Source organism: Phocoena sinus, chromosome 2, assembly GCF_008692025.1.
Source record: "Phocoena sinus isolate mPhoSin1 chromosome 2, mPhoSin1.pri, whole genome shotgun sequence".
In the NCBI taxonomy this organism is placed as follows: domain Eukaryota; kingdom Metazoa; phylum Chordata; class Mammalia; order Artiodactyla; family Phocoenidae; genus Phocoena; species Phocoena sinus.
Window position 1 is genome coordinate 70,475,937 of NC_045764.1, and position 27,813 is coordinate 70,503,749.

Sequence of the window (27,813 nt, forward strand, 5' to 3'; positions counted from 1 at the left end):
CCGAAGCCCAGGTGTCCGGCTCGCCTCGGCCATCAACCCCAGAACCGAGCCCCCAACAGCCCTACGCTGGGATGGCTGGATTTGGGGGTGAAATTGCGCCGGACACCCTATAACCCCAGATCAAAGTACAAGGCGGAGACTCCTTCGTGAAGCCGACCATCCAGGAGTCCCGCTTCGGGCGTCCCCTCGCGCGGGGCCGCCGGGGTGGGGATGATGAGGGACGAGGGAGCACGGGGTGCTCAGCACCCAGTCCCACCTCCGGCGGGCTGGGACGGCGCGGTGTGCGCGGCCCCTTTAAGAAAGTTCGCTGGGTGAGTTCATCAAAGTTTAAAAACTCTCAGTGGAGAAGGGAAAGGGGAAAGAGAGAGGGAGAGAAAGGACGAGGGAGAGAAGGGAAAAGCCCCGCCGGAGACTGGCGCGCCGCGGCCCGGGCCGGGGCGAGCCCGCAGCGGGCGGCGAGGATTGGCTGCGCGTTCCCCCGGAGACCGCAGAGAGGGAGGGGGAGGGGGCTGGCCGGGCCCCAGCTGAGGCCGGTTCCGGCCCCCGCCCCCCGCCGCCGCCCGGCGCCCGCCCCCTCCCCCGGCGCCCGCCCCCCGCCGCCGCCGCCGCCGCCGCCGCGGGCGCACTCGCGGGTCGCAGTGAAAAGGCGGAGGCGGCGGCCAGTCCGGCTCGGCTCCGGTTCCCAGTGCCTCCCCCGCCGCACCCCCTCCCCGCCTCCTGCACCCGCCAAACTTGATGTGACCCCAGCCCGACGCTGCGGCTGCCCCTCTCACCGCCCTGCGCGCTCCCCACCGCCACCCAGCCCCTCACCGGAGAGCACCGCTCACCTCGCCCCTTCCTACCTCCTTGCCGGGGCCGGGCGCCGCGCTAGCCCTCCGCGTTCCCTTCCCCTAGCCACCCCCACCCCACCCCCCGCACCATGAGCAACCTGAAGCCGGACGGCGAGCACGGCACCAGCACGGGCACCGGCACCGGCACCGGCACGGGCTCGGGCTCCAGCGGCACCCTGGAGGAGGAGGTGGGTCTGCGCCCCCGGGACTTGTTGGGTGAAGTACACGCGGAGGTGGGCGGGGGACGGGGCGCGCGGGGCCCCGCGCGCGATCTGGCAATCGCTCCCGGCGCCTTTCCGCCGTTGCCCTTCGGCCGGGGAGGAGCAGCCCGTGTCCGGCGGGCGGGGGCGTGCGGCCTGGACTACCCCGCCGGGCGGGCATTGTCTCCCCGCCCTCCCAGGCTCGGGGCCGACCGTGCGCCGGCGGCCGTCAGTGCGTCCCGCGGTGGGCGAGCTGCGCCGTGTCCGCCCCACGCCTGCTGCCCGCGCGTCCTTCGTTCTCCACTCCGCCCCGCTCGCTGCCCTCTTCCGAGGCGCTCCTCCCGCGTGGCCGGGACTCCCGCCTCGGCTGGGAGGAACTGATTGGGATTAGCGCGGCGGGCGGGCGGCACCCACACTCCCTTGTACTTTCCGCCCTGACCCCTCCCCGTGACCTTGGAGGCCTGGGCCGGCTGCGCGGCACCTTGGTTCGCTAGAGTTGTAGTCATGGGGGTAGACGGCTTTCTTCACGGCCCCGGAGCTTGGGCTTTGGCAAAGATGTCAGCTGACTGAGTTGGGAAGGAGATGCCTAAAGACACTCAGTTCCCAGTTCTCGTCTCTCGGGTTTTGCCGTGGCAGACAAGCCAGGACCCCAAAGCTGGCCCTAGTGGGATTCTGCTAGGAATGTCCACCGGCCATGTGCTAAGAGGAGGGAGTCTGGGGCGGCTTCGTGCAGTCACCAACAGCTGAGTGGCTAATTGGATGTGGCAAAATCCGGGAGGGTGTATGTGTGTGGGGGTGGATATAGCCTTAAGGCTATCAGTGAATGGAGACCAGAAGCTCGGCCCGCAGAGACAAAAACTGGTGTGGAAAGGGGGCAGCCTTCGCAGCTCTCTCTCTGAAGGAGCCTCTGCTGTGTCACTCTAGGGCCAAGAGACCCTAGACCCTTCCTGCCGCGCCCTGGCATGCTCTTGCCCAGGAAACCAAGGGCCAGTTATCCACCCTGAGCTCCCTTCCCCTTGGTCTGGGGGAGAAACCGCAGAGCCCCTGATGGGGGCTGGCGTTGCTGCCTCCCTCCTATCCAGTGGCGGGTGCCCGCCCGCCGTGCTATAGGTTTGGTGCAGAATGGCGGCACTGGCCCACGGCTGGGCTGGGCTCCTCACTGTGGGAGGGATGATGGGAGGGTCACACTGCCAGTTCCCACTCCTAGCAATTCAGAGGCCTGCTGCCAGCCCCAGTCCACCAATGGCATGACAGCTTGAGAATCTAGGTCTAGATCCCGCTTTCTGTGGGGAAGGAAAGGAGGAATCTACAACGCTTCACTCTGAAGAGTGGCGAAGGAAGGCCTGACATATGTCCACGAGTGTGGTGTGGGTTCTAGTGGGCTGAGGTTCATTTGGCTCCTAAAGTCCTTGTCCTTCTTGGACCTTGATGCTGACAGGCCCTTGGCTTTGGGGACCCCATCCTGACTCTACCTGGTTGTTCAGAATCTCCCCTGAGAGTTGGGGGAGGCTGACAGGGTTGCTAGTGTGTGTGTGGTCTCTGCTGAAATTGAGGGAGGGAAGCCATCTCCTGTGAAGCTGGGCAAGGACCCAGAACCACTTCTGCTAGAGGGTTGACTTCAGCAGGGACTTAGCTCGCCGAAGAGACCCTCAGACCCACCCGTTTGAAATGGGAAGGGTGAGCCACGAGGCCAGTCTAAAGTCTTGGAGGAATCGTTTGAGGTATTGGTCACTTTTTTCTAACTAGCTTTTTGAGAGAGAGGGCAGAATCATCAAGAAGTGGAATCCCTGCTCTCCCTCCTTGTGGGCAGAGGTGGGCTATAGCCCTGTAGTGCTTCAAGGAGTTCAGTGCAACTGGTGCTGGGGAGGGTGGGGAGCCTGGGCTCCTGTTTAACAGAGGTCTAAGACTAAGGGCCCCAGTGATTTCTTGGAGCCCAGAGTCTGCTCTGGTCCGGTAAGCACAAGAATCGGCCCCTTCTCCTCATTAGCTTTCTGAACAGTGGGCCAAGAGCTCTTCAGCCAGGGTTCCATCTTGGATTGGTGGTTTGAGCAGGAACTAGACTTAGTCTCTTTAGCTTAGATGCCCCCTAGGTAGGCAGTTCTGCAACCCCCAAGAGCCACCATTGGGGAAATCCACATTAGCAGTGGTGGTTTACTCTCGTGGTTGACCCAGGCTGGCTCTTGGAGATTAGCTAAAGCAAACCTAGGAAACCAAGGAAGAAGTTAGAGGTCAGCCCTCCCTGAGATGTGGCTTGAGTAGGAGGTGGTTAGACCTGTAGGGAATGGAAAAGGCATTCCAAGACAGAGGGAATAGCATGTATAAAAGTGGGGGGTGGATTGGGAGCCACATGAGCTTGTTTGGGTGACTACCAGGAATTTGCTGTGTTGCAGTACTATTGGAGACCACGTTATGAAGAGCCTGAGATCAATCATGCAGGCTTGGGAGGAAACTGGCATTTTTCTGCTACTTAAGAAGAAGGTGTGTTAGAAGCTTTGAAAACTTCTAACCCTTTAACCCTTTGGAAAGCTAAGGAGGGCAGCGAGGAGTTAAGGGGAACAGCTATGTGTCCCTTTCAATCTAGAAGCCATACCCCCCCACCCTGAGGTGCGTCTTGGCTGGTGCCTGAGCTCCAGAAGGTGAGGCAGTACAGCACCCGAGCCCTGCTCAGGGCAGGCTTGCCTCTGGTGTTGCCCAATCCCAGATTCAAGCATCTCCTGTCTTAGTGATTCTTGAGAGATGGCTGGAGAGTTACAGTGTTTCTGGGGAAGGTATATGTGGTTTGAAAGAATATTTTATTTTGAAAATGGAGACATATTTTAATACAAGGCAGTGTTAAGTTACAGTATGACTCGTTGGGGGCCCCTGACAGGAGGGTGGTGTTTGGAATCTTGGGTGGGGAGTGCGGTTCAAGTTTCTAAGAGTTAAAGAAGTTTTATGCCAACCTAATGGTAAGCTCTAGAAAGGCAGAGATTAACGGTAGCTAAGGGAGCTACAGCTTGACCTGAGCGTCTTGGCCCTCACTGCCCTCCATCCCCATCTTTGCCTGTCCATGGCATCCACCAAAGCTGGGCCAAGATCGCTTCTTGCACGTCTGGTACCGCACGGTCCATCATGTGTCCTCTAGGGTCCTCTGAGGATCCAGCTAGGTCCCTGGCCCCTGGCAGGATGGCCAAGGTTAGCACTCAAATGAGTGAAGGAATTTCAGGGTCCAGTGTGTGACTTGGGCACTGCCCCTTTTCTCTGCCATCAGAAATATTTGACAGAATCTGGGACATCTTGGTGCTCTGTCCTGCAGACTTTTTTTTGGTATAAGGGGAGGGAGGCATCTATGCTTCCGGACTTTTACCTGAAACAGGACCCAAGTAGGGTAGATCCAGACAGATCAGGTAGATCAGACTCCCCTCCTCCTGGCGGTTGTCGTGAATGTGTCTTCTCTGCTCAAATAACCTAATGGTAAGGCTGTACTATGCGTAGTAAAACCCATACATAGTCTTTGTACCAGGCATTGTTTTGAGCACTTCACCATTTTAACTCATTTAACTTCCACAAACAGCACTGTGAAGTACTTATTACTATTTTATAAGTGAGGAAACTGAGACACAGAGAGGTTAAATAGCTTTCATGTAGCTAGTAATTGGGTAGGTTGGGGTTTGGACCCAGAGTTTGCTCTTAACAACATACTATACCCACTGTTCTGTTTTATATTGGGGGTTTGGATGAGACTTGGGGGTGGGGAGGGGAGAGGGTCTGCAACTGAAGTTTTTTAGGGCTGAGCTTTAGGTGATGACAGCGTCCCAAGCAGAAGCTCAGGACTGGTTTCCAGGCTAGTTCTGTTGGGTTGGTGGCATCCCAAGACTGGGTGGTGGGAGCTGTCAGCCCCTGCAGGAGGAGCATTTTATCACAGATAATGTTTAGAATTGTTATTGCGGTGATAAAAACCAGAACAAGTGAATTCTCTACAGACAGTACATCCCCCTTGTAGCCTGGGCTGGGGCTGACTGCCTTCACACCCCACCCCCACCCTTGATTCCCTGTTGCTTTGGGCATCTTAACTAGAAAAATTGTACTTACTCTAAAGTGACTGCCTGTCGTTTTGGGGGGCCATTCTCTTGGGTCTCCTTATCTCCTCCTTGCCTGTAAGTGGGCAGGCCTGGCTAGTTTGCCCCAGTAAGAACCAACTTCTAAGTATCATTCAGTGTTTGGACATTCTGATTTCTCATCTCCATCTCTGGGCTGGGGCTGGGGAGGAGTCTGGCGAGTATTGTAACTAGAGGCAACCAATGAACTGCGGGATGCTTTGCTCAGTTTTCATGCTCTCCACCCATTTATCCCACTGGTTCTCCAGACAGTCCTGAGAGGTAGAGGAGAGGAGTCCTCCCACCTGCCCTGAGTGCTAAGTTCCTGGTCCAAGGCCACCCACCTCTGGTTACCCAGACCTGAGCTAGAGTGCTAGGTTCTGGCAGCACCTGGTGGCCTCCAGCCTCTGCTCAGCCATTGATTTTGGGTAGCAGCAACATTTGATGCCTTGTCGGTTCCTCTGCCAAACCCTGACCATGGCTGCCTCAGAGGGGTCCTCACACCCCAGGCAAAGCTGTGAGGCAGTGGGGCATCTCCCATACTTCAGAAACCATGCTGCTGTGAGGTGGGAACTGCAGACAACCCACGAAGCTTCCTATGCCGAACCCCATCTACTGCCTGCCCAGGGACCAGCACGGCCTCCTTGCTTTCTGCTTTTTTCCCCGTCCTTGGATGGAAGGAATAAGATTACCCGAGGTGTGCCAAGGCTAGACAGGTGGCAAGATCGTTGGGTCCTCCATTCCTGAAGAGTCTGCTGGTGGATCCATCCAGGCCAGGCGCCTCCAGAATATAGCAGGAGCTGTTTGTAGTGGGAGGGTCTGCCTTGGCCCATCTGTCATGGCCTTCAGTCATTTACAGCTGACTGAGGAAAGGCTCTTGGCTGTCACAAGTCATCAAGGCCGCCTGTATAGTTCTGAACAGGCCTAGGACCCTCAGGGAGAAAGGGCAGGGTCTGGCCTGGATGAGCCCATGGTATGAGTGTCTGGAGTCCCTACCTCCTTTTTTTTTTTTTTTTCTGTACGCGGGCCTCTCACTGTTGTGGCCTCTCCCATTGCGGAGCACAGGCTCCGGACACGCAGGCTCAGCAGCCATGGCTCACGGGCCCAGCCACTCCGCGGCATGTGGGATCCTCCCGGACCGGGGCACGAACCCGTGTCCCCTGCATCGGCAGGCGGACTCTCAACCACTGCGCCACCAGGGAAGCCCCCTACCTCCTTTTTGTGGTTAGCCAACCTACCCTTTCCCAAGTGAGTTTTGGACTTTAACTGGGAGAGGTCAGAAGAAATTACTGGAATAGGACCTGAGACCAGTTTGGGGAACCTTTGTTGCGATCAAGGCTGTGAAGAGCTTCCACCCAGACTGGTCCCTGTTCTTGTGTGTAATTGTAGCCATATGCGGGCACAACTTGGGATGGAGGGGTTCTCCTGTGTTGGTGACAGGGGAGCTCCAAACCAGAATCTAGGTCCTAGAAGTAGTTTCCATCCCTGAACAGAGACCCTCTCCCAACAGGAGTGTCCCTTTGGGAAACATCTCTCGTCAGACTTCACCTGCCTCAGTCGGGTGGTGCACAGGTGTGGCGTGCTCGGCGCTTTGTGTTCACGTGCACGGTGCCGTGTGTTCACACTGGATTAACATCACATGGTTTAAGGGTTGGAGGTATTGATTTTGGAGCGAGGGGAAGTGCGTGGGATTCCCCTAGGACAACACCTTGAATCTATGGGGTAGCATATAGCAGTGGTGACAGCTGCAACCTTTGCCAGCCACAAGGGTCAGGCAATAGATTGGCATTGGCCGACCACACAGCAGTAGGAGGGACAGGGGAGGCTGACGGCACAGGAGGGAAGGGAGCCTTGCCCAGAAGCTTCATGCTGGAGGCCCTGTGAGCCTGTCTTTCTTTTTTTTTTTTTTTAACATGTTTATTGGAGTATAATTGCTTCACAATGGTGTGTTAGTTTCTGCTGTGTAACAAAGTGGATCAGCTATACATTTACATATATCCCCATATCCCCTTCCTCTTGGGTCTCCCTCCCACCTTCCCTATCCCACCCCTCTGGGTGGTCACAAAGCACCGTGCTGATCTCCCTGTGCTAATCTCCCTGTGCTGTGCGGCTGCTTCCCACTAGCTATCTGTTTTACATTTGGTAATGTATATATGTCCATGCCACTCTCTCACTTTGTCCCAGGTTGAGCCTGTCTTTCTGAGTTGCCTCTGAACGCCTTGTCCCTGGCTCTGTCTGGAACCAAGTGGAAAGCAGGCCACCCACCCCACCCCCACCCGGCCTCCAGGCAGCCTAGTCGCAAGGAGTCTGCATAGCACAGTTCACGCTATTTGGTTGGGTTCCCTAATGAGGTGTAGCGCAGGACTCGCAGCAGACTTTGACCAGGTGGGTTCCCAGGATGTGAAGCCTTCCCTTCCTGGGGGTAGAAGTAGCTTGGAGTATAAGGTCTGAAGCCTTATTTAATCCAGCTTAGTTCCTCCCACCCCTACACACACACAGGTGGAGCTCTAGGGCACATTGCAGGCCCTGAAGGAAGAGCCCCAACTTCCCAGGCAACTTGGACTTGACCCCCAGCTCTGCCAGTGTCTGGCCAGGCACCTAACTCCTGAGCTGGTTTCCTCAACTGTAAAATGGGCCTGTACCACTCTGCCTGTTACCTCAGAGGCCTGTCAGGCTCACACTCCGATGGTAGGTGTGAAAGAAGTGGAAACTACCAAGTGCTGCCCAGCGTGGGGCCTTAGAGCCAAGCCCTGATACATGTGATGTGGGGCTGGAATTAGCGGGGGCAGGCAAAACACTGTGGAACAGCCCCTAAACCTGGACTTCTCCCCGCCAGGTCAGACCGTGATGACGTTGGCGGTGTCCTAGGTGGGCACTGCTTGGAGGGAGGCTGGGCACTGTCCTAGCCTGGGAGCTGAGCAGCCCAGAGCTCCTTGGAGGAAACAGGAGGCGCTGGCGTTCTGGGAGCATGTGTGTTTGTATCTGCTTGCTGTACTGTCTGGCTGTATCTGCTTGCTCTTTTTCCGTGTCCTTGTTCAGCCCTTATAAGTCCTGGGTCTGCGGGCCATGTCACCACATTCCATCCACCTCTCGTCAAGTGGCCCCACTGAGAGGGACTTCTTTCCCCGGGGAGGCGTAAGAGCGACCTGCCAGTGCCAAGCCTAAGCACAGGACCCAGGCAGAACCCAACTCTCACCCCGCCCCCTACATATGTATACAGAAGAAAAAGACCAGGCCGCTGAGATCTCTGCAGAGGTACAGTGACTTGCTCTGTGGTTTCTGTTTGGCAGCTCCGGTATTGCCCCAGCAGAGAGACCCCTCTCAAACCCCAAGGGCCTGGCTTCTGACATCCTGCTTTCTCACCCTCTCAACCTCTGCCCCTTCTTTACTGCTTTCTTTGCCGTCTTGTGGGCAAAACGAAAGCACTGGAGCTCTGAGCCCATGGAGGACAGTGCCCGAGCATTACTCCGAGACTCCATCACGGTCTCCCACTTCCCTGGTTTCTTGGAAGGTCAGAGTGTGAAGGGCCCTGAGGCGAGTCCACCCCTCCTCTTTATTGCTGAGGCAGTGGTGAAGGCCACGAAGCCACTTGCCTGGCCGGTGGCAGGGCTGGGACTTCAATCGGGCTCCTTGACAATTGCTTTGAGCCTCTTGTTCTTTTGTTTCTGTGTCTGGTCTGTTGTCTGAGCAGGAGGCTGAGCCTGAGTCCTGTGTCTTGGTTCTCAATGACCCTTTTCCCCTTGCAGAAGCCGGGGCCGAACTGGGCGTGATGAAGTTTAAAAAGGACCTTCAGTATCTTTACAGCAGGAACGCTGCAAGCTTTATATAACGCAGGCTGCAGCTCATAAACTCCCATGATCTGGCTGGTGGGGCGGTAGTGGGACACCGAGATGGGGTGGCTTGGGCTTCTGTTTGGACTCGGGGCTTCCTGGGGCTGTGAGGGGCCCTGCTCTACCCCCACCCCTTCCCCGCTGCAGAAGGCTGCTCTGGGAGTTGGCAGTCTGTCAGTCGTCCCTTTGACTTCCCTATACCTAACTGTTTAGGACTAGCCATGGGATCATCCAGTGGAACCCCGTGCACCCCCGGTCAACCTTCTGCTAAGGACTGTTGCTGCCCTCTTAGCTCAGAAGCTGAAGGTCATTTGTTCTGGGCACCTAAGGCTGACCCCCCACTGGGCTCTGAGTGGGTTGGTGGTGTGAGATCAAGGTTTGCAAAAGAGCATTGACTTGTGAGCCGGGCACCTGGGCACACTGGGGCTGCTTCTGATACGCTCGGTGACTTGGAGCAACTTCACTGGACCTCAGCTAAAAATAAGGTTTCTTCCAGCTCAGATGTTCTGCATTTCGGTTCCTGGAGAGGGCTGGGAATTGGGGAAGGATGTGGGAGGGGCTTATGAGAGGCTTGTTTTTCCCTGTTTGGATTTCCCTCCTCCCCCACCCACTTTTGTAAGGGGTGTTTTCCATCCAGATGACACCAGCAGGGCTCCCCACGCTAAGAGGCAGCGTTCAAAGTAAGCGAGTTACTTGAACATTTTGATGAAGTGGTTGGTTGAAACAGTTCCCTTCCAGATTGAATTCTAACTTCAGGGATGTTGGATTGCCACAAAGAATCAGTTTTCAAGTATCATTTTTATCTCTTTGGTATGCTGTTTCTATTGCCCAGAGTCAAGTTTCTTAGCCTCGTGAGGCAGAGATTCACCTAGAAGGCAGGAGTTGTCTTCTAGTGGGGAGTGTTTCTGGTGGACCGCTGGGATTTATTTGGGGGTGGGGGAAGGGTGGGGATAACCCCGATGTTCTCCTACCTCAGCATCCTTTGTGCCCCGGACGGGAGGTCCCTGGAGTCCAAGTCCAGGGTGCTGTCTTGGAGAGTACAGGGCTGGGGTTTGGAAGGAGGCCGTGGTTGTCCTTTGGAGTTAAAGGGTAGGGGGTTTAATATCCATGGACATACGACTGTTTTTGACAGCAGTGTTTACCCCTTCCGTCTCTAATAAAAACTGGTATTTACGGCGCTCATCCTCTCAGCCACAGTATCCTGCTGCCACCCTTAACCTGAGAAGTTGAGTGTTCAATTCTTGGTATGAAGGTGGAGTGTGGCCAGGCCCCAGCCTGGGCTGATTGAGTGTGGCGTCCTCCCACTAGGGAGGGAGGGCCTTGTGGTGTGGCCCCTCGGACCCCACACCCCAGTCCTGTCCCACACAGAGGCTTTCCTCTGGGGGGAATGCCCCCTGCCCCGCCTCCCCCCACAACTCCCTTCCCTTGACTTCTGCAGGGCCCCCATGTGCTGGGCCCTGTGTGTGCCCAGGGGAGGACAGAGACCTCTAAGCAGCCACTGTTGGGGGAGCTGGCCTTGGCCTGGGGGCACTGGAATGACAGGTGTGCCTGTGCAGGTGTCCAGGCTGACAGAGATGTCCACCTGGGCTGATGGAAAGAGGTCGAGTGCCTCGAAGCTTTTTAGGCAGAAGCCTGAATTTCTGCTATTAGGCTGATGCCTTGGGTATCACTGTCACCTTGCTTCTGGAGGCTTCTGTTTACTTTCATTTTTTCTGAAGATCTGTAAACAACTGTTGGTTTGTTTGTCTGAAGGAAGATCATTACTGACACACAAACAGGAATGAGTTTGTCAGAGCCCCTTCTTCCTACTTCTCTCTAAAAAGTTGTCTTCCCTCTGGGCTGGGGAGGGCCGCAGTTTTCACCTTTACTGAGGGAAAGGGCTGCACCACCCGGGGGCTCGGGTCCTCTGTCCTGCTGGGATTACAGAAGGTGCTGGAGAGGCTCCTTGAAGGGGGCGTTCCCTCCCCAGGGGCCTCAAGAGTAAGGCTGAGGATGGGGGCCACCATTTCCTGTGCCCTTCTCTGCCCCTCCCCGGAGCACTGGGAATGAGATGGGTGGCCTCCCGTGGAGGAGGGAGGAGCAGGCAAGAGGTCATTGGGAGCCCCAGGCACTCGAGGTCCAGCAGTAGCTGGAGGGAGAGGGCCCATGATCACACAGCAAATACCTAGCCAACCCCAGGAAGCCTGCCTGCCAGTGATAGCCTGTGGTGTGGACTTCCTAGAAGGGGCTGGACTCTCCCACCCTCTTGTTCCCAGCACCCCCAGGGAAGGATAGGCAGCAGGGCTTGCTTGAGGGATGAGCAGCCTCGGGAGTCCCCAAGCTTTGCTGGCCAGGGACACCGTCGTGCTGAAGGCCAGTTTGCTGCCCTAGGCAGGACTGGCACTGGCTGGGACCTCCAGCGAGGCCAAGTCTGCTCCTGACCATCATGAAGGCTACACACCATGTCTGCGATGTCCTGTATGGGGACACCTCTCTGGCCAAGTTCCTTGTCCACATTGAATTCGGTGCTTCCAGTGGTTCCTCAACATGTGTCTTCTTCTACTGGCTCTAAGGACTCCCCATCCCCCCCCCCTTTTTTTTTTTGGCTGTGCAGCTTGTGGGATCTTTGTTCCCTGACCAGGGATTGACCCCAGGCCCATGGCAGTGAAAGCGCCAAGTCCTAACCACTGGACTGCCAGGGAATTCCAAAGGATTCCCTATCCTTTTTCCACCTCTCCCCAGTACCTTCTCCAGCCTGTTCCAAACTTGCCTTCCATCTGTGCCAGGGACATGGCTGTGGTCCAGCACAGTCTGCTGGTACTTGCCGTGAAGATGACCATTTTAACAGGGCCGCGGTTGCTTTCAATGTTTCAGGGCAGGAGGGAGATATTCTCTCGGGCTGTGTGGATGCTTTTGGAGAAAGAGTGAGTGTATGGAAGAAGGGCCTAGGTAAACAAGTTTGGTTCTTTCTAGCAGCCTGGGATTGTGTGAGCCACCCCCTTCTGCTTCCTCCAAGTATCTTAAAATAGTTTCGTGTTGAATTCTTGTAGTAAACTTGTAGAATAGGCGGTGGGATCTTTGGCTGGTCTTTCCATCTTGGCATCAGTGGTGGTTGGTCCCCGAATCCTTGTCTGCGCCCAACCTCTCTGCTGAATGCTGCACCCTATGGCTGTGAGGCTGGCACCAGCAAGTGGCATGGGAGGAGTGGTTGCCAGTGCTGGCCTGGGACACAGGACTCATTGGCCAGGCCTTGCAGAAGTAACCACATGTCTCTGTCCCTGCCATCCCTAAGGATCCTGACTGTGCCATTAGGTTGCCTTGTCACCTTCCTATTCTGAGCCTCAGTTCCCTCATCAGTATTTATTCATCTATTTATCTATCTATCTATCTATTTATTTATTTATTTATGGCTGCGTTGGGTCTTTGTTGCTGCGTGCAGGCTTTCACTAGTTGCGGCGAGCAGGGGCTACTCTTCGTTGTGGTGTGTGGGCTTCTCATCTTCTCTTGCTGCGGAGCACGGGTTCTAGGCCTGCAGGCTCCAGTAGTTGTGGCTCACGGGCTCAGTAGTTGTGGCTCGTGGGCTCTAGAGCGCAGGCTCAGTAGTTGTGGCACACGGGCTTAGTTGCTCTGTGGCATGTGGGATCTTCCCGGACCAGGGCTCGAACCTGTGTCCCCTGCACTGGCAGGTGGATCCCTAACCACTGTGCCACCAGGGAAGCCCCCCGTCATCTGTAAAATGAGGGTGTTTAACTAGCTGAACTCCACGGTGCCTTCCACCTCAGACATGGCCTCCCTGGGGAAGAGGAACACTAAAGAATCCGACGACCGTGTAAGGTTGTCTCACCTGTGTTCCCAGCTCCAGGCTGATCTGGACCTGACCCAGCCTCACTAGGCAACCTTATAACTAAATGGCTTGTGGTACCTGATAGGTGAGGTTTTTGTGCAGGTCAGTGTTGAGATGATGGGACCCTGAAGTGAACAGCATATGGTTGAACCTCTCCTGTGTGCTGAGCATAAAGTGTGCTCTTCATCCTGGAGGTAGAGGGTACCTGTGTTGTACAGATAAAGAAGCTGACATTCAGAGAGGTGAAGCAGCTTCGCCAAGCCAAGAATAAAGCTGGGATGCAAACTCTGGTCTAACTAACCAAAGCCCTTCCCATTTATGGCATCACTCTGCCGTCCCGGACCACATCGTTTCTGGCTCTGAGTCCCTTCTTTGGAGGGACCAAGGTGTGTAGAGATGGGGGGGGGGGTCTCAGATGTTGAGCCTGGCTCTAGGCACCTTGGAGGACAGGAAAGTTTTGAGACTTGCCTCCTATCTCTGGGTTTTAGAGTCCAGGTGAGCTCAGATGGTGGGACCAGTAAAAGACAAGGGGTCTTAAGGGCCCCAGAAGACTTCAGAGGAAGGAAAGAGGGGTGAGGAAATAGAGGGACCTGAGGGATGGATGCCCTTCAGTTAAGGAATGAAGAAGGGGTGGTCTGAGGGGCAGTGTGAACAGTTGCCATGCCCTATGTGGCTGCTTGTCGGGGACCCAGAGTCTGTGGGCCGGGGCAGGACCTGATGAAGTTGGAAGTAGCATGGTGGGTAGGTGGGCTCTGGAAACTCTTGTTCTCTCGACATGTGGCCGGCCAGCCTGCTAGGCTCATACTTCCTGTCACTCCAGCTTTGCCATCATTCTAAACAGGCACCCAGAGAAGGGACTGGCTACTGAACGGACGTGTGGCAGAACTTTACCCATCCATGGGGCTAACGAGGCTGCCCAGGCGTGGCTGCCTCTGTCCCCACAGCCAGAAGAATGGCACAGATGGCTGACTCAGTGTTCCTGGATCTTACCCAGCTTTGCTCTTTGCTGAACTAAGCTTGCCTGAGCCCTTTCTGGGCCTCAGTTTCCATGTCTGCACAGGGGGAGATAGGCAGAGGGCACATCATCTGCCAGGGTGTCCAGGGTCAAGTGAGAACCAAGGAGAGCATTCAGGTCAGGCTTCCTGTGATTTAGCCCCCCAGCAAAGGGTCTGTGAACTGGCAGACGGGGACCCACCACCTAACTCATAACTGCCTTGATGTCAGCTTGTTTCCTAAGGAATCACCAGGCACAGGATGCAACCTGTATTGTAGCCTTTAGAATCTAAAAGATGGGAAGCCAGGGAAAAGAGTCATCTGGCCCAGAGAAGGCTGGGAACCAGAATCTGAGCTGGGAATGAGGGAAAGTTCCCCTATACTCACTCCCCTCCCCTCCGCTAAGCAGGAAACTTTGTGCTGAGAACTTTCTATTTAAGGGGGCCTCTGGGGAGGTCTGGCCAGAAAGGAGCCATTTGAGGAAGGGTTTAAAATTAGCTGGGGTGAAATGGGTGGCCCCTGGGGAGAACTGAGGCAGAGGTTTCTGTGGGCGGCTCTGGCTTTGCATCTTTGACCCAAAGCATGTCCCCTCATCCCAGGGAGGAGGGAGTAGCGCTGGTCCAGGCCGATCCAGCAGGGCCCTGGCTGGCTTGTACTCTTTCAGTCCATCGTCTGTGGTGGGCTGGGTGCCCAAGTCCTGGCACCAAAAAGCAAGCATCATCTCTACCAGCCTGGGTGAGTGGTTGGGAGGGAGACCTGGGTTTTAAGTCCCAGGTCTGCTGCCTTTAAAAAACAAGCTGCATGGCCTGAGCAAGGCACTTCTCTTTGGGGGTTTACATGTAAATGAAAGGTCTTCCGTCAAAGGGCAGAGGGGTGTAGAGGATGGCTGCCCTCTGGAGTCCAGGAACTCAGTTCAGCCCACTCTGGAGCCTGGGCTGTCCAGTTTCTCCCAGATACTTCTGGGACAGGGCAGTGCTTGAGAGCTGCATGTATAGGGACACAGCTGCCAAGGGCTGTGAGATGTACAGAAACTTTACCCCAAGCCCAGGAGCAGAAGTGTGTGTGGCGAGGAAAGGCATCACCAGAGGGGGTGGAGGTGTCCTAACTGGCAAGGAATTCTGGGTTTGCTTCTTGGCAAAAACTCATGTGAGAGAAGAAGCTGTCCTTACCTATTTTATCAACCATGGGCTTGGAGTCATTCCTGTGTGGCTAGGGGTGGCGACACTTGTTACGGGCAGCTATGGGGGCTGGTTTCCTTTGCCACTCCTGGCTCTGTTGTTGACATGTGTGTTCATTGGAGAGAGAGAGGGGGAGGGGGAGGGGAGAGGGGGAGGAGGAGAGGGAGATGGGGAGGGAGGGAGTGTGTGTGTGTGTTGGGTGTAACTTTGCCTGACTGCCCTGGGTTCCTGATTCAAGCCATTGTCTCCAAGAAGGCTGTTGCCTCAGTTCCTTCAGTAGGCCATCACTAGAGCATGGAAGAAGTTCCTTGGTGCCTCTGGGGGGGAATGTGGCCCACTAAATGTTTTCAAGAATAGCCACGTGTTGGGTGGGCTGAGGCATGTGAACTTGTTCTTAAGTCGTCAGTGACAAGTTGAGAAGACTTTCATTTGGCTTAGTGGTATGACATGCGACTTGAAACAGGAGTCAAGGGAATTCCCTGGCAGTTCAGTGGTTAGGACTCTGCGCTTTCACTGCTGAGGGCAAGGGTTCCATCCCTGGTCTGGGAACTAAGATCCTCAAAGCCATGTAGCCAAAAAAAAAAAAAAAAAACAGGAGTCAAGTGTGTGGGGAAGCTCTGCTCTTTTGGATTTTTCGTTACTCACAAAGCACAGTTTCAAGATGTATTTTTAATGGATCTACACTATGGGATACCCTCCTTCTCCCATTATAATTATTGGCTGATCTGGCCTTGCTAGTTGAGCATTGGAGGCCAGCAGCATTTAACCAGCAGTGGTGAATTAGGGAAGTGTTCCTGCTAGCCCTCTCCTGTACCTCACCCACTGTTCGGGAGGTCGGGTTTGGCAGGAGTCACAGGATGGACACCTGGTGTCTAGACCTGGCTTCAGTGCCAACTTGTAACTTTGTTGAGGGCAAGGCTCATAACTTACACCATCCTCTGCCTCACTTGAAGTTGGCAAGATCCTACACATTCTTCAAAACCCAGCACCATTGTTCCATCTCTGACTCCTTCCTCAAGTCCCTTATTCAGTAAACATTTAGTACCAGCACCATGCTAAGAGCTGGGCAGAGAAGCAAGAGTATAATACATTGCTGGCCACTGAAGAGCCTACATCTAGCGTGGGAAGCAGGAGGAGATGGAGGTGAAAGTGCTGGGCCCTCTGATGAAATCGCTCCAAGGCACAGAGTTTACATCTTTGCCTCCCCGCTAGACCAGATGGAGCCTTTCTACCAGGAGTCCATGGGAGTATTCTGAAATATATATATGTTTCTACTTGGGCATTTTTTGGAGGTAAGATACCATTGCTTTCTTCAAGTCTCAGAGGGGTCCTTCATCTATCTTGTTAAATAGGACTCTCTCCTTGAGGCTGTTCGGCAACAGACAGTCTGCAGAAGTGCTCAGCTAGTGCTTGATGTGACACCTGCAGGATGAACCCAGGGAAAGGAAAGGGTCCAGAAAGGTTGTTTTTTTTTTTTTTTTTTTTTTGCGCAGTACGCGGGCCTCTCACTGTTGTGGCCTCTCCTGTTGCAGAGCACAGGCTCCGGACACGCAGGCTCAGCGGCCATGGCTCACGGGCCCAGCTGCTCTGCGGCATGTGGGATCTTTCCAGGCCGGGGCACGAACCCGCGTCCCCTGCATCGGCAGGTGGACTCTCAACCACTGCTCCACCAGGGAAGTCCCCAGAAAGGATTTTGAAAAGTTAAATGCTGTGAAACTTTGGGTGCTCATTTGCCTCAGCCTCCAAAGAAGGCTCAGGAAATCCTGAATTCTTCCTTCAGCCCTGGAAGGATTCCAGTTCCTTCCTGAAGGAAGAGCCATCATCCTTGTTCTTCTGTCAGCCCGGCCCTGACCACTGTGGTCTCTTCCCCAGGTCCGGACACTGTTCGTCAGTGGGCTCCCTGTGGATATTAAACCCAGAGAACTCTACCTGCTCTTCAGGCCGTTCAAGGTGAGTCTGGACTCAGCCACCCATGGGCAGAGCCTAGGATGGAGGAGAAGCATCAGGAATGAATCGCAGACCTGGATTGGGCAGCAGGAAAACTGGAAACTGTGATGGCAGACCTGGTTCTCTGTCCCGGTTCTGCTAACTCATATGTTGCTTTCTCTGTCAGTCGCTTATTAGCCTTTCTGAGCCTCCGATTTCTCATCTGTAAAGTGGAGACAGTAGAATCTCAGTAGACTTTGCTGTATAAGGAATCTTTGAGATTCAGCATAGCGTTTTCAATTTGCAGATAAGAAAACTTAAAAAGGTGAGGTCTGTGCTTCCAGATGACAGGCTACGGGAGCAAAGGGGAATTTCCGCATGAAATGATGAATGCTACCGCATCATGGCCGTCCCGTGTGCTAGGCCGTGTGATATGGGACACAAAGACTGAGGGCACTCAGCGGTGGTGGAGATCAGAGTGGGTCACCTTTGGGGGGAGAAGAGTGTGAGCTGGGGAAAGGCAGGGCTGGGGGGTGACCAGGGTAGCACAACAGAGGCTTCCGACCTTCCTGTTAATGACCACCTCTCTCTGCAGGGGTATGAAGGGTCCCTGATCAAGCTCACATCGAGACAGGTAATTTCTCTCCAAGGTTTTTCTTCCTCCCAGTCCAGACCGACTGCTGAAATTGGAACTGAGCTTGTTCTCTTTTCCTCAATCTTGAGTCATCTGGCAGCTGAGACTTGCCCCCTGCCACCCCTATCCTGTCCTAGGCTGACGAAAGAGTAGCCTCCACAGGTCCCCTCTTCTTACCAGTCACCTCCTGGTCCTCACTCTCTGGCCCTTGAGAAGCCACAGTGGGACCCGGAGGCTGAGGACCATAGAGGTGGTGGCTGTGCTCTGGTTCCTGATGCCAGGAGTCCCAGGCCCAGAGCCTTCAGGAGCCATTTGGGAACTGGACTGAGCCCAGGCAAAATGAAGTCGGAGAAGTTTTAAACCTGTTGTTCCCCCCAACCCCGACCCCCCTTTTAAATAAATAAATAAATAAATTTATTTATTTATTGGCTGCGTTGGGTCTTCGTTGCTGTGCACGGGCTTTCTCTAGTTGCAGCGAGCGGGGGCTACTCTTCGTTGCGGTGCACAGGCTTCTCATTGTGGTGGCTTCTCTTGTTGCAGAGTACAGGCTCTAGGTGCGCGGGCTTCAGTAGTTGTGGCACACGAGCTCAGTAGTTGTGACTTGCGGGCTCTAGAGCACAGGCTCAGTAGTTGTGGTGCATGGGCTTAGTTGCTCCACGGCATGTGGGATCTTCCCGGACCAGGGCTCGAACCCGTGTCCCCTGCATTGGCAGGCGGATTCTTAACCACTGCACCACCAGGGAAGCCCGGGGCAACAAGTTTATGGGACCTCCCTGGTGGCGCAGTAGTTAAGAATCCTCTTGCCAATGCAGGGGACATGGGTTTGAGCCCTGGTCTGGGAAGATCCTACGTGCTGCGGAACAACTAAGCCTGTGGGCCCAAACTGCTGAGCCTGCGCTCTAGAGCCCGTGTGACACAACTACTGAAGCCCATGTGCCTAGAGCCCGTGCTCCACAACAAGAGAAGCCACCGCAATGAGAAGCCTGCGAGCCGCAACTAGAGAAAGACCGTGCGCAGCAACGAAGACCCAACGCAGCCAAAAATAAATAAATAAATTAATTAAATAAATAAATAAATATATATATATATATATATTTTTAAAAAACCTGTTGCCCCTTGATTGAACCTGAAGCCTTTCCGTGCCCTTGATACATTAGTGTTCCCTTTCGTGCTGGGGAAAACACTAAAACTTACACTTAATTACCTGCATACATTAAAAAAAAAAAAATGACTTTTACTGAAAGGGTGATGTTTAGTGCAGTGGGATAAAGCTGTATTGGCATCGTTTCCCAGAATGTGGTACCTGGATGGGAGAGTTTTAGTGCCCCAAACCAAAAATATATAATTCTTGTCCATATATAATTATATAAATATATAATTCTTGGCCGTATCCTCCCTGTGTTCTAGCTGAACATAGGGGGGATATGGACAAGAATTATATATTTTTTTGTTCTTTGTTGTTTTGTTTTGTATACTTGAAGGGGAGATGGAGTGTTGGGAGAGATGCAAGGGTATTCTCTCTTTTTCCTACTAGCCTGTTGGTTTTGTGATCTTTGACAGCCGGGCAGGAGCAGAAGCGGCCAAGAATGCATTGAACGTGAGTAGACAGAGAAAAGGCCTTTCTCTGACCCACAGACTTCTAGGCAATGGGTATTCCTGTTCCGTCTTCTGCAAACCTTCCCCCACTCCACACCCAAGGAAAGGGCCCACAGATGTACCTTTCCCAACATCCTGGGGCAGAGTCTTTGGCTGCACTGTCTGTGCCAAACGCCACTACTCACAAGGCCCGAGCAGTGTGTCCTCTGTCTTGGCCCCCGTGTGGACGAGTCTTTCAGGCTGGATCATTTCTGGGGCCCTTCCGTCCCCACTGCAGTGGACAGGCTGGGTCCTACAGTGTAACACCTTTCCCTTCCTTTCCTTCTCATGTAGGGTATTCGCTTTGATCCTGAGAACCCTCAGACCCTGAGGCTAGAGTTTGCCAAAGCCAACACCAAGATGGCCAAGAACAAGCTAATGGCTACACCAAATCCCACCAACGCTCACCCCGCCCTAGGAGCACACTTCATCGCACGAGACCCCTGTGAGTGGCACTCAGAGTGGCCATCTGCTGCCCTTTACCTGGCAGAGCTGGGGGGCCCTCGTGGATGGAGTTGCGTGCAGAGGGCATCACTGAGGGCATCACTCCTGCCTGCCCGCCCCATTTCCAGGAGCTTCTTGCAGCCACCATTACCCATCCCTGTGGGTCCCATGCTTCCTTCCTCCCCTGCAGCCTTTGCTGGACCTCAGACTGAGCTCCTGAGCTGTTGGTGTCGCCCAGCTTCCCTGAAGCCTTCTCTGATCCCTCTTGGTTGAGATGAGCAGAGACCCATCTGAGGGCTTCTTGAAGCAGACAGGATGCTCACCAAGCCTGGCCAAGTTACCATGGCTTCTTTCCCAGTCTTGGGATCCTTCAGGGGAGCCTGAGAAGGGAGCTTATGCTCAGTGATAGTGCTGGGTCCCCTTCTGTGTTTGGAATGGGGTGGCACAAAGGGGGACCCACGTTCTGACAAGAGGGGCTGTTGTCTCCCGTCACAGATGACCTGATGGGGGCCGCTCTGATCCCCGCATCCCCAGAGGCCTGGGCCCCCTACCCTCTGTACACCACAGAGCTGACCCCAGCCATCTCACATGCTGCGTTTACCTACCCAGCCGCCACTGCTGCTGCCGCTGCCGCCCTACATGCTCAGGTAAGCCTGTCGGGGGGAGAAGTAGGAAGGGGGAGAACAAAGGCTCTGAGTTGGCCAGGCTTCATTCCTACCCGGCCACGGGCCACCCAGGTCCCCAGAGCTGCTGCAGAACTGCTGCCTTGTAACAACAGTACCTTTGGGGTTTGGGGTCCCACAGAGGGGAAGGAGAGGATAAGCTGTGAGGCCGCATCGAGGATACACTGCAAATGCGAAGTGTGAGAGACCCACCGTGGGTCCACTGCCCCCGGACACGCGCGGGCAGGCTGTGCCGATTCTGCCTGTGGTGACAGACCTGAGTGCGGTCGCCGGAGGCAGCCCGCCTGCCTCTGCTTCCTCCTGTCTTTGTGAACTTCAGAAAGCTCTGAGAGATTTCTGTGTCTGGGTTGTTCTTTTTCACTCATCTGGAAAGATAAGAATAGTAGTATCTGCCTCAGGTTGTTGTGAGAATTAAATGTTAAGCCATGTGAGGGGCTAGAATTGTACCTGGAACATCCGGGGTGCCCAGTGAGTGTTTGCTCTTTTGTTCAAGGAACGTGGGCACCCTGCATTGTGACCTGGGCTGGGGCGGGAAAGATGCAGCCCGCGCTTCTAGGCGAGAGGTGGAGAGGGCACGGCTGGGCTGGGAGGGCTCTGTGCTTGCCAAATGCCGTGCCAGGTGCCCGAGAGGGGCACGAACACCTCGCAGGTTACAGCCAGGCCTCCGCGCGGCAGTGACGGGGCACCGCCAGGCAGCGTGGGAGGGCTGTGGTGAGCGGTGAGCCCACCTGGGCCTCTCGTCAGTGAAGTGACGGAGAGCTGAGGCTCGTGAAGAGCGACCTGGCTGCTGAGAGGGCGAGAAAAGAGGTCTCCTGGCTGGGGCAGTAGAAGGGGACGAGGAGTTAAAGGGTGTGAGAAGCCAGGAGGGAGAGTTCCCAGAAACTAGAAGCTGAGGCAGGAGGAGTGGGCAGCTCTGCCAGTGGGAGGGTCAGGTGCGTGTCCATCCCTCTGAAGGGCTTAGTGACCTGGGTTCGCCCAGTTCCAAGGTGGAAGGTTCAGATTCCCTGACTGCCACCCTCGCAAGGCGTTCCCCCGGCCACGGCAACTTGGGTTGTACTGAGGGCAGACGCGTGGTTGCCGCTTGGCGCTCTACCCCCGGCGGCACACCACAGACGGCTGGAAAATTGATCGGCGTAGGGAGGTGGCGGGGCTCTTCCTCTCTAGGGCGACGTTTGGGGACTTACCGCAGACCAGTTCTGTGGTGAGTGAAGGCATCCTCTGTGACCCGGCGGAGTGTGCAAGGCAGCTGGTGCGGGGGGCAGTTTAACTGCAGGGGCCCTGTGAGTCCTCTGATCCCAGCTGTGCCACCAGTTAGCTACCTGATCTTCAGCAAGTGACTTCACCTCTGGGCCTCCGTCTTGTCCCCATCTGTAAAACGAGAGGGCAGGACCAGATCGGATGGAGAGGTTCTACCCCGTCTGCTCTGAGATGCTAGGCCATGATGGCAATGTGAGGCAGAGGTTGGGAGCCAGGGACAGTCAGGATGTCAGATTCTTCAGGAGCGATAATTCTCTGCCCTTTTTGGGGTGCCCCCCCCCAGCCGGCTGGGAGTGGTGCACTGCTGTGGGTCCCTAAGCTTCGTACACGGGACTGTGTGCCCTCCTCTTTGTCTTCCTTTCCAGCTTCCTCCCTCCTATCCCCACGCCCTGTGGCCGTCCAACTCCAGTCCAGCTACCTTGGTCCAAGTCCTGGCTCTCTCTTTCCACACCTGTGTGACCTTGGGCAAGTTTCTTGACCTCTCTGTGTCTCAATTTCTTTGTGGTATGATGATAGCCGTAGGCCTACTTTAGAGGGTGGTTGGTAGCCTATTAGCATAGAGGGGGCACTACATGCTTATTATTTAATGTCATTATTGTCTAGTTCCCTCCAGGCCTCGCTGTGCCTGAGTTCCTGTCTTCTGGTCTCCCCTGGGAAGGGGTTGAGGGCCCCCTCAAAGGGACAGTGGCTTTTTTTGGGAGGCAGCCTGATGACAAGCGATTGGATCAGGTGGTGACTAGTTTCTGTCCCGCTGCTTGAGTTCTCTGGATAGTTGTTTCCTCGACAGTAAAACACACTGTTAGGACCAAATGTAGTAATAGGCATGAAGGCATTTTTTTTTTTTTTTTTTTTTTTTTTTTTTTGTGGTAACGCGGAGCCTCTCACTGCTGTGGCCATCTCCCATTGTGGAGCACAGGCTCCGGACGCACAGGCCCAGCGGCCATGGCTCACAGGCCCAGCCGCCCCACGGCATGTGGGATCCTCCCAGACCGGGGCACGAAACCCGTGTCCCCTGCATCGGCAGGCGGACTCTCAACCACTTGCGCCACCTGGGAAGCCCGCATGAAGGCATTTTTGAAGTAGTATCACTTTCTCTATTCCTTCCAAGAGCCCCCTCCCTGCCCCCGATAGTACTCTGCCCAGAGGTGGAGGCTGAAAATGCCTAAATGAGGGAGGTGGACCCTGGTGATCCTCAGGAGGTTATTACTAACCCAGAGGACCAGTAATCGCGTTTTTCTGTGCCTGGGGGTAAGGAGGTGACTTGGAGAGAAAGGCAGCAGCTGATAGACAAAAGGGGATGCAAACCGGTCCTTCCTTTCTGTACCCCACCATATGCATCCTGACCTCACGCCCTCTGCCAGTAGCTCGGCCTGAGCGAGGCATCCTCATGTGGCTGCGGGGACGAGACCTGCAGGAAGAAAAGGGGCTTGGAGATGGTTCGATCCTGCTCTATCTCGGCACAAGGCTGTCTTGCTGGACCTTCTGATCCTTTTGATAGAATCTTCTCCTTCAGAGCGTATGGGGTGGCAGGGGCACACTGGGGTCTGGTACATGAAGATGGTGGCCTAAAAGCGGGATTCTTCATGTCCCCTTGCACCCCAGGGTCCTCCCAGTTTGGACTTCTTTTTCCATTTCGACCTGAGGGTATGGGGGTCTTTCACTGCAGCCCTTTGCCCCCCTTACACTGGCTCAGCCACTTACCGATGACCTTAAAGTTACACGGATTCCCCTGCCTCTATTTTCTTGTCTGTTTAATGGAAATGCTAATAGCATCAACTTTATAGGGCTTTTCTGAGGATTGAATGAACTTAGTATATGAAAACTACTTAGACCAGCATCTGGCACATGCCAGGTGCTTCATGAACATTAGCTATTAGAGGTCTGCATTCATGGGAAGAAAAAGACAGGTTTTTTCTCTCTTTTTTGCCTTTGCTTGTCATCCTGTTCCCCAAAATATCACTACGTTTAGTCCTTAGACTTGGTAGGTAGTTGGACACAGGTGTATAAGTAAATCCATGGGTATGAACCTTTTACAAAAATTGCACATTTACTCTTTTTAAAACTTAAATATTAGGGCATGCTTCTATGTCAGTAAGTATAGGTCTGCATTCTGGGTGCCTGGCTAGCCTACCAGTGTATAAGTGTGTCTGCCTCCCTGTAGATGGCAGTGAGGTTGTTTACACACTTTCCTTTTGCTCTGTTAGGCTGTGCTGCCACGGATGCCCTTGTTCACACCTCTCTGGGCACCTGTCCTGCCTGCTTTCCTTATCATAAATTCCTAGAACTATTGCAAGGTCAGAGTGTAGACTTGGTCTGAGTTAATTGTATTGTTTTGACTTTGTGATGAGTGAGGCTCCCTTATTTGTTGGCTGTTTCTATTTCTTCTTGTGTGGATTCATCCCTTTGCCCACTTTTTGGTGTATCTTCTCAGTCAGTCTGAGGGTCTGAGAGAGGACCGTGTGCCCCCCACTTCCTTTGTTTGGGTGCTGCCCCTCTTGGAGCTGTAGCCATTCTAGATGCCCATGGGCTTTCCCTGTGGGGTGGCCTCTTAGGACCTCCAACCCCCCCCACACTGTGAACAAGTGGAGGCCCTGACAGGGGACTGGCCACTTGCTCCCTGCTGTGCTGGCCGTGACCCCTGGGCCTGGAGTCTTGTTCTGAGCTGGGGCAGGAAGAGACCGTGCTTCTTTAGAGAACCTGGACCACTGGCCTATCCCAGACATCTGAGGAGAGTGGAAATGCAGCCCTCCAAGTACGTTCTGTTTAGTTGGGTTGCACGACCATCCCGAGCTCAGAAATTAGGGCTTTCCTCTGCTTCCTCCCCAAGGAGGCGGTGGCTCATCTCAGGCTGGAGGGAAAGCTGCTGCTCTGGAGCCCAAGCCGCAGCACCTAGTGGAGAGGGTGGGGCTGGATGGAGCAGGCTTGTTGTGGGGGCCCCTAAGCAGCCGGTGGTGGAGAAGGGCAGGTCGGAGGCCTCCAGGGTCCCTCCCACTCTCGTCCGACGCTCTCCCCTTGTCCAGCCCTGCAGGGCACCCAGCCTGTCAGGCGCTTCCTTGCCGTGGGGCCACTCCAGCTGGAGGCTGGGTGAAGTGCAGTGGTCAGGGTCCACTAAGGCTTCCCTGAGCTGGACCGGCCGCAGCCTTGTCCGGTGGCAGCGGTGCTGGTTTCCTCATCATCCCTCTCTTAGGGAATGAGTTCTGGTGTCCAGCCGGGCTTGCAGCTGAGAGGGCAGCCCATGGCTCGGCAAAGGGGAGGAGAGGCTTCCTCCCTCTCAGCTGTCAGCCAGGAAGGGAGGGAACTGTTTCCAGATGTTCAGAAGACATGAGAGAAAATAAGATGGCCTCTGAGGCTGGATGGCTCAAAGAGGCTCTTGACCCTTTCTGTGTGGTGTGGGGCTTAATCAAGACGGTCCTGGCAGCCAGGGGTCAACTGTGTGCCGATGACAGCAGTGCCACATCCTTGGAGCCCAGGGGCCATCCCGACATTGGTCAGCTGGCCTAGGCCCTGGTCCTGCCACGTGCCAAGTGTCCTGGCATCTCAGAGTAACCAGCTGCCGACTTCCTGCTGAACACGGGGTGGTCAGAGTCCTGCGCTGTACAAAACGGCACCTAGAATTTGGAGGGGGCACAGGAGCAAGTTCTCAGGAAGCTTTCATCAGCCACCAGATAGCCTGGCGTTGCTCGATATCTTCCCTGCTTACAGAGGCAGGGATTCCTGGCAGCCAAGTGGGTAACTGGGTCTGACTGCTCGTGCCTCAAGAGTTTTGTCCGTATGCCCAGCTGCTACTTGGTCTCCTCATCGGCTCTCCTGTGCCATCCCTTTCTTTCCTAAGAGAACCCCGGCTCCCATCTCTGAGTTCTCTTCCCACCCCCTCACTCGGGGCCCTGTGATGCCCTGCCGCCACCCCTCCCAGGTGGCCACGGGTCAGGCCCGGGCGGACGTGCTGTCTGTAACTGGGGCAGGCGGCCTCCCCGCAATCTTGGCTTGGCACCCAGCACGGCTCACCGTCCAGACTGGCCCATGGGGAATGGGGTGCATGTCATTTCCTGGCCTGTTTCTGGGAATCATGCTTTGGGGCCATTGCTCTGTGGGGCCTTCTAGCAAGTACCAGGGTTGAGGTAGCTGCCAGGCTCCCACTAGAGGGCTCAGCTGGTAGGTTACAAATCTCTAAAATTAGGAGGCTTTTGTAATGAAGGGAACGGGGGTAGGGGTGGTGCAGAAGCTCAAACGGGGCAGCGGCGGAGGCTGGGAGCATCAGCTGGGTCTTGTCTGTGACCTCCTGGGATCCTGCAAGGACAGGACCAACTTCTGGGAGTCCTGCCCCTTGGAGACCACACTGACTTTGGTTTCTAATGTGTTTTTACATTCTGTCTTATCTGATCCTCGTGGATACCCTGTGACTTTGAATCATCTCTATCCTGTAGCTGTTGAGGACACTGAGACTCAAAAGAAGTTGAGCAAAAATGTGTTAGGTGCATTCTCCCGATGTTAGGAATTCCGCCCTCTCCCGGTTAAGGGGGAAGGGCAGACTGTTGGGCCAGTGCCCCCGGCTGCCAGCACTCCACCCGGTACCGTCGGGCTCAGTGGAGCGTGAACGCCTCCGTAACCCTTCTCTCATTTGAACCTCCGTCCTGCAGAGGAGGCAGGTCAGGTGGCGCTCTCCCATTTTCAGGATGAAGAAACTGACGCCCAGAGGTGAGTAACTGGCCCGACCTCCGCCGTCAGTGACAGGACCAGGACTCCGACAGGGGCACTGAAGGCCGTGTTTCCCAGGCTCCCCCGTCAAGCGAAGGGACTGCACAGCTAGCTCCTGACGTTGGCTTCTCTTGCAGGTGCGCTGGTACCCTTCCTCTGATACCACCCAGCAAGGATGGAAATATCGTCAGTTCTGTTAGTTCTTCAGTAAGTGCTGGCTCAGAGGCCTGGGACGGAAAGTGTCCTAGCGCCTGGCTCCCTGCAGGGCCGTGGTTCCTCTGCCTGAGTCCAGGAGCTCGCTGGTGCTACCCCAACCTGAGCTTGCGCCTGGGGCACTCTGGCTGGTTTTCCCCTCTCCTCCCACCCTGCCCCCCACCCCGCATCTTGCAGCCTCCTCGCAAGGGGAGGGCCTGGGTTCATCTCCAGTCCCATGCATCTGCTCATGGCCACCTCTTTCCCCTCCCTCCAGGTCTGGTCACCACAGCTCGAAGCCCCCCGCCCGCCTCACTGGGGAGGGAGCCACCTTGAGCTTCCACTGCCCCCAGGTGGCCCGTGCAGAGCTGCTGCTTCCCTCCAAAGACTGTGAATTTTAAGCCTGACTCAGTGGACTCTTGTTTCCTTTCTCTCCTTTTCCTCAGCCCTGTCCTGCCCCAAAGCCCCTCTCCAAGGCCTCAAGGCAGGATTCAGGGGCCTTCTCACTGGGACACCCAGACCCAGCTCGGAGGTCTCACTGGGACTGAGCAAGGCCTGACCTCCAGTCCAAATTTGCTTCCGTAGCCCCACCTCAAAGAAATGAGGCGTTTAATTTTGCATGTTTTCCTGGCATGAATTAAGACACTTAAACCTGTATATATGTGAGTGTACAGTTTGTTCTCACATTGTGTCACCATAGCAACAAGTCCTGACCACTAATGGTTCATCATTCCCGGTCCCTCTCCCCACACCCCACTCCCCTGCACCCACCCTGCTTCAGTGAGGACCAAGCCCTGCAGCCAGTTCCGCCCTGCGGCTGGCGGCCTCCACCACCCCACACACTTCCAGGCTGAACAGGAAGGACCACCCAGCCAAGGTAGAGCATTTTCTTGGTCATTTCAAATTGGGGTCCTCTGCTTCCTCCCCCTCAGATGAGCCAACAGCCATTAAAAAAAACCCTTTTTCTGCCCAGTTTCGCTTACCTCTCCGCGGCGCACCCCACCCCTGCCATGGTTCCTCATGCTTTCCAAAGTTGGAAACCAACCAAAAAGTTGAAAGTATTTTTGTACCCTGTGTAACAAAATATTTATGCAACATGAAAGATTTTTCGTGTGTGTGTGCAATTATTGAAGAGACCTTGTCCGCCCCGTCAGATAAGTTTAACATTTTAGTTTGAGGCATGAAGAAGAAAAGGGTTTCCGTTCTCCAGCAGTGAGCCTTAGCGTCAGCTGTTAGTTTAAGAAAAATGAAGGAAAAATTGTGCAATTTTTTGTTTCGTGTGCATTACCTTTGGCCACAGCTGTGGCTGTCTTGCCGTTTTCAGACTTGGGAGACGAGGAGGCTGTTGTAATTGCTGATCCTGTGAGAATGTGAAACTGGATAATATATGAAATGCAAAATAAAAAATCATCCAAAG

The 27,813-nt window shown here is 54.8% G+C and overlaps 1 protein-coding gene across 2 annotated transcripts; it reads left to right on the forward strand.

The window, feature by feature from the left end:
- Positions 1–622: 622 nt before the first annotated feature.
- RBPMS2 (RNA binding protein, mRNA processing factor 2) lies at positions 623–27,813 on the forward strand. Of its 2 annotated transcripts, XM_032623997.1 has the most exons (9): positions 902–1,018; positions 16,803–16,880; positions 17,452–17,490; positions 19,025–19,087; positions 19,420–19,570; positions 20,065–20,216; positions 26,182–26,204; positions 26,342–26,411; positions 26,674–27,807. In XM_032623997.1, exons 1-9 carry the CDS (start codon positions 920–922, stop codon positions 26,788–26,790), a joined length of 792 nt encoding a protein of 263 aa, XP_032479888.1. In that variant the 5' UTR covers positions 902–919; the 3' UTR covers positions 26,791–27,807. The 2 variants fall into 2 exon arrangements, with proteins under 2 accessions (XP_032479890.1, XP_032479888.1); XM_032623999.1 differs by lacking the exon at positions 26,182–26,204 and having other exon boundaries at positions 623–1,018; positions 26,674–27,813.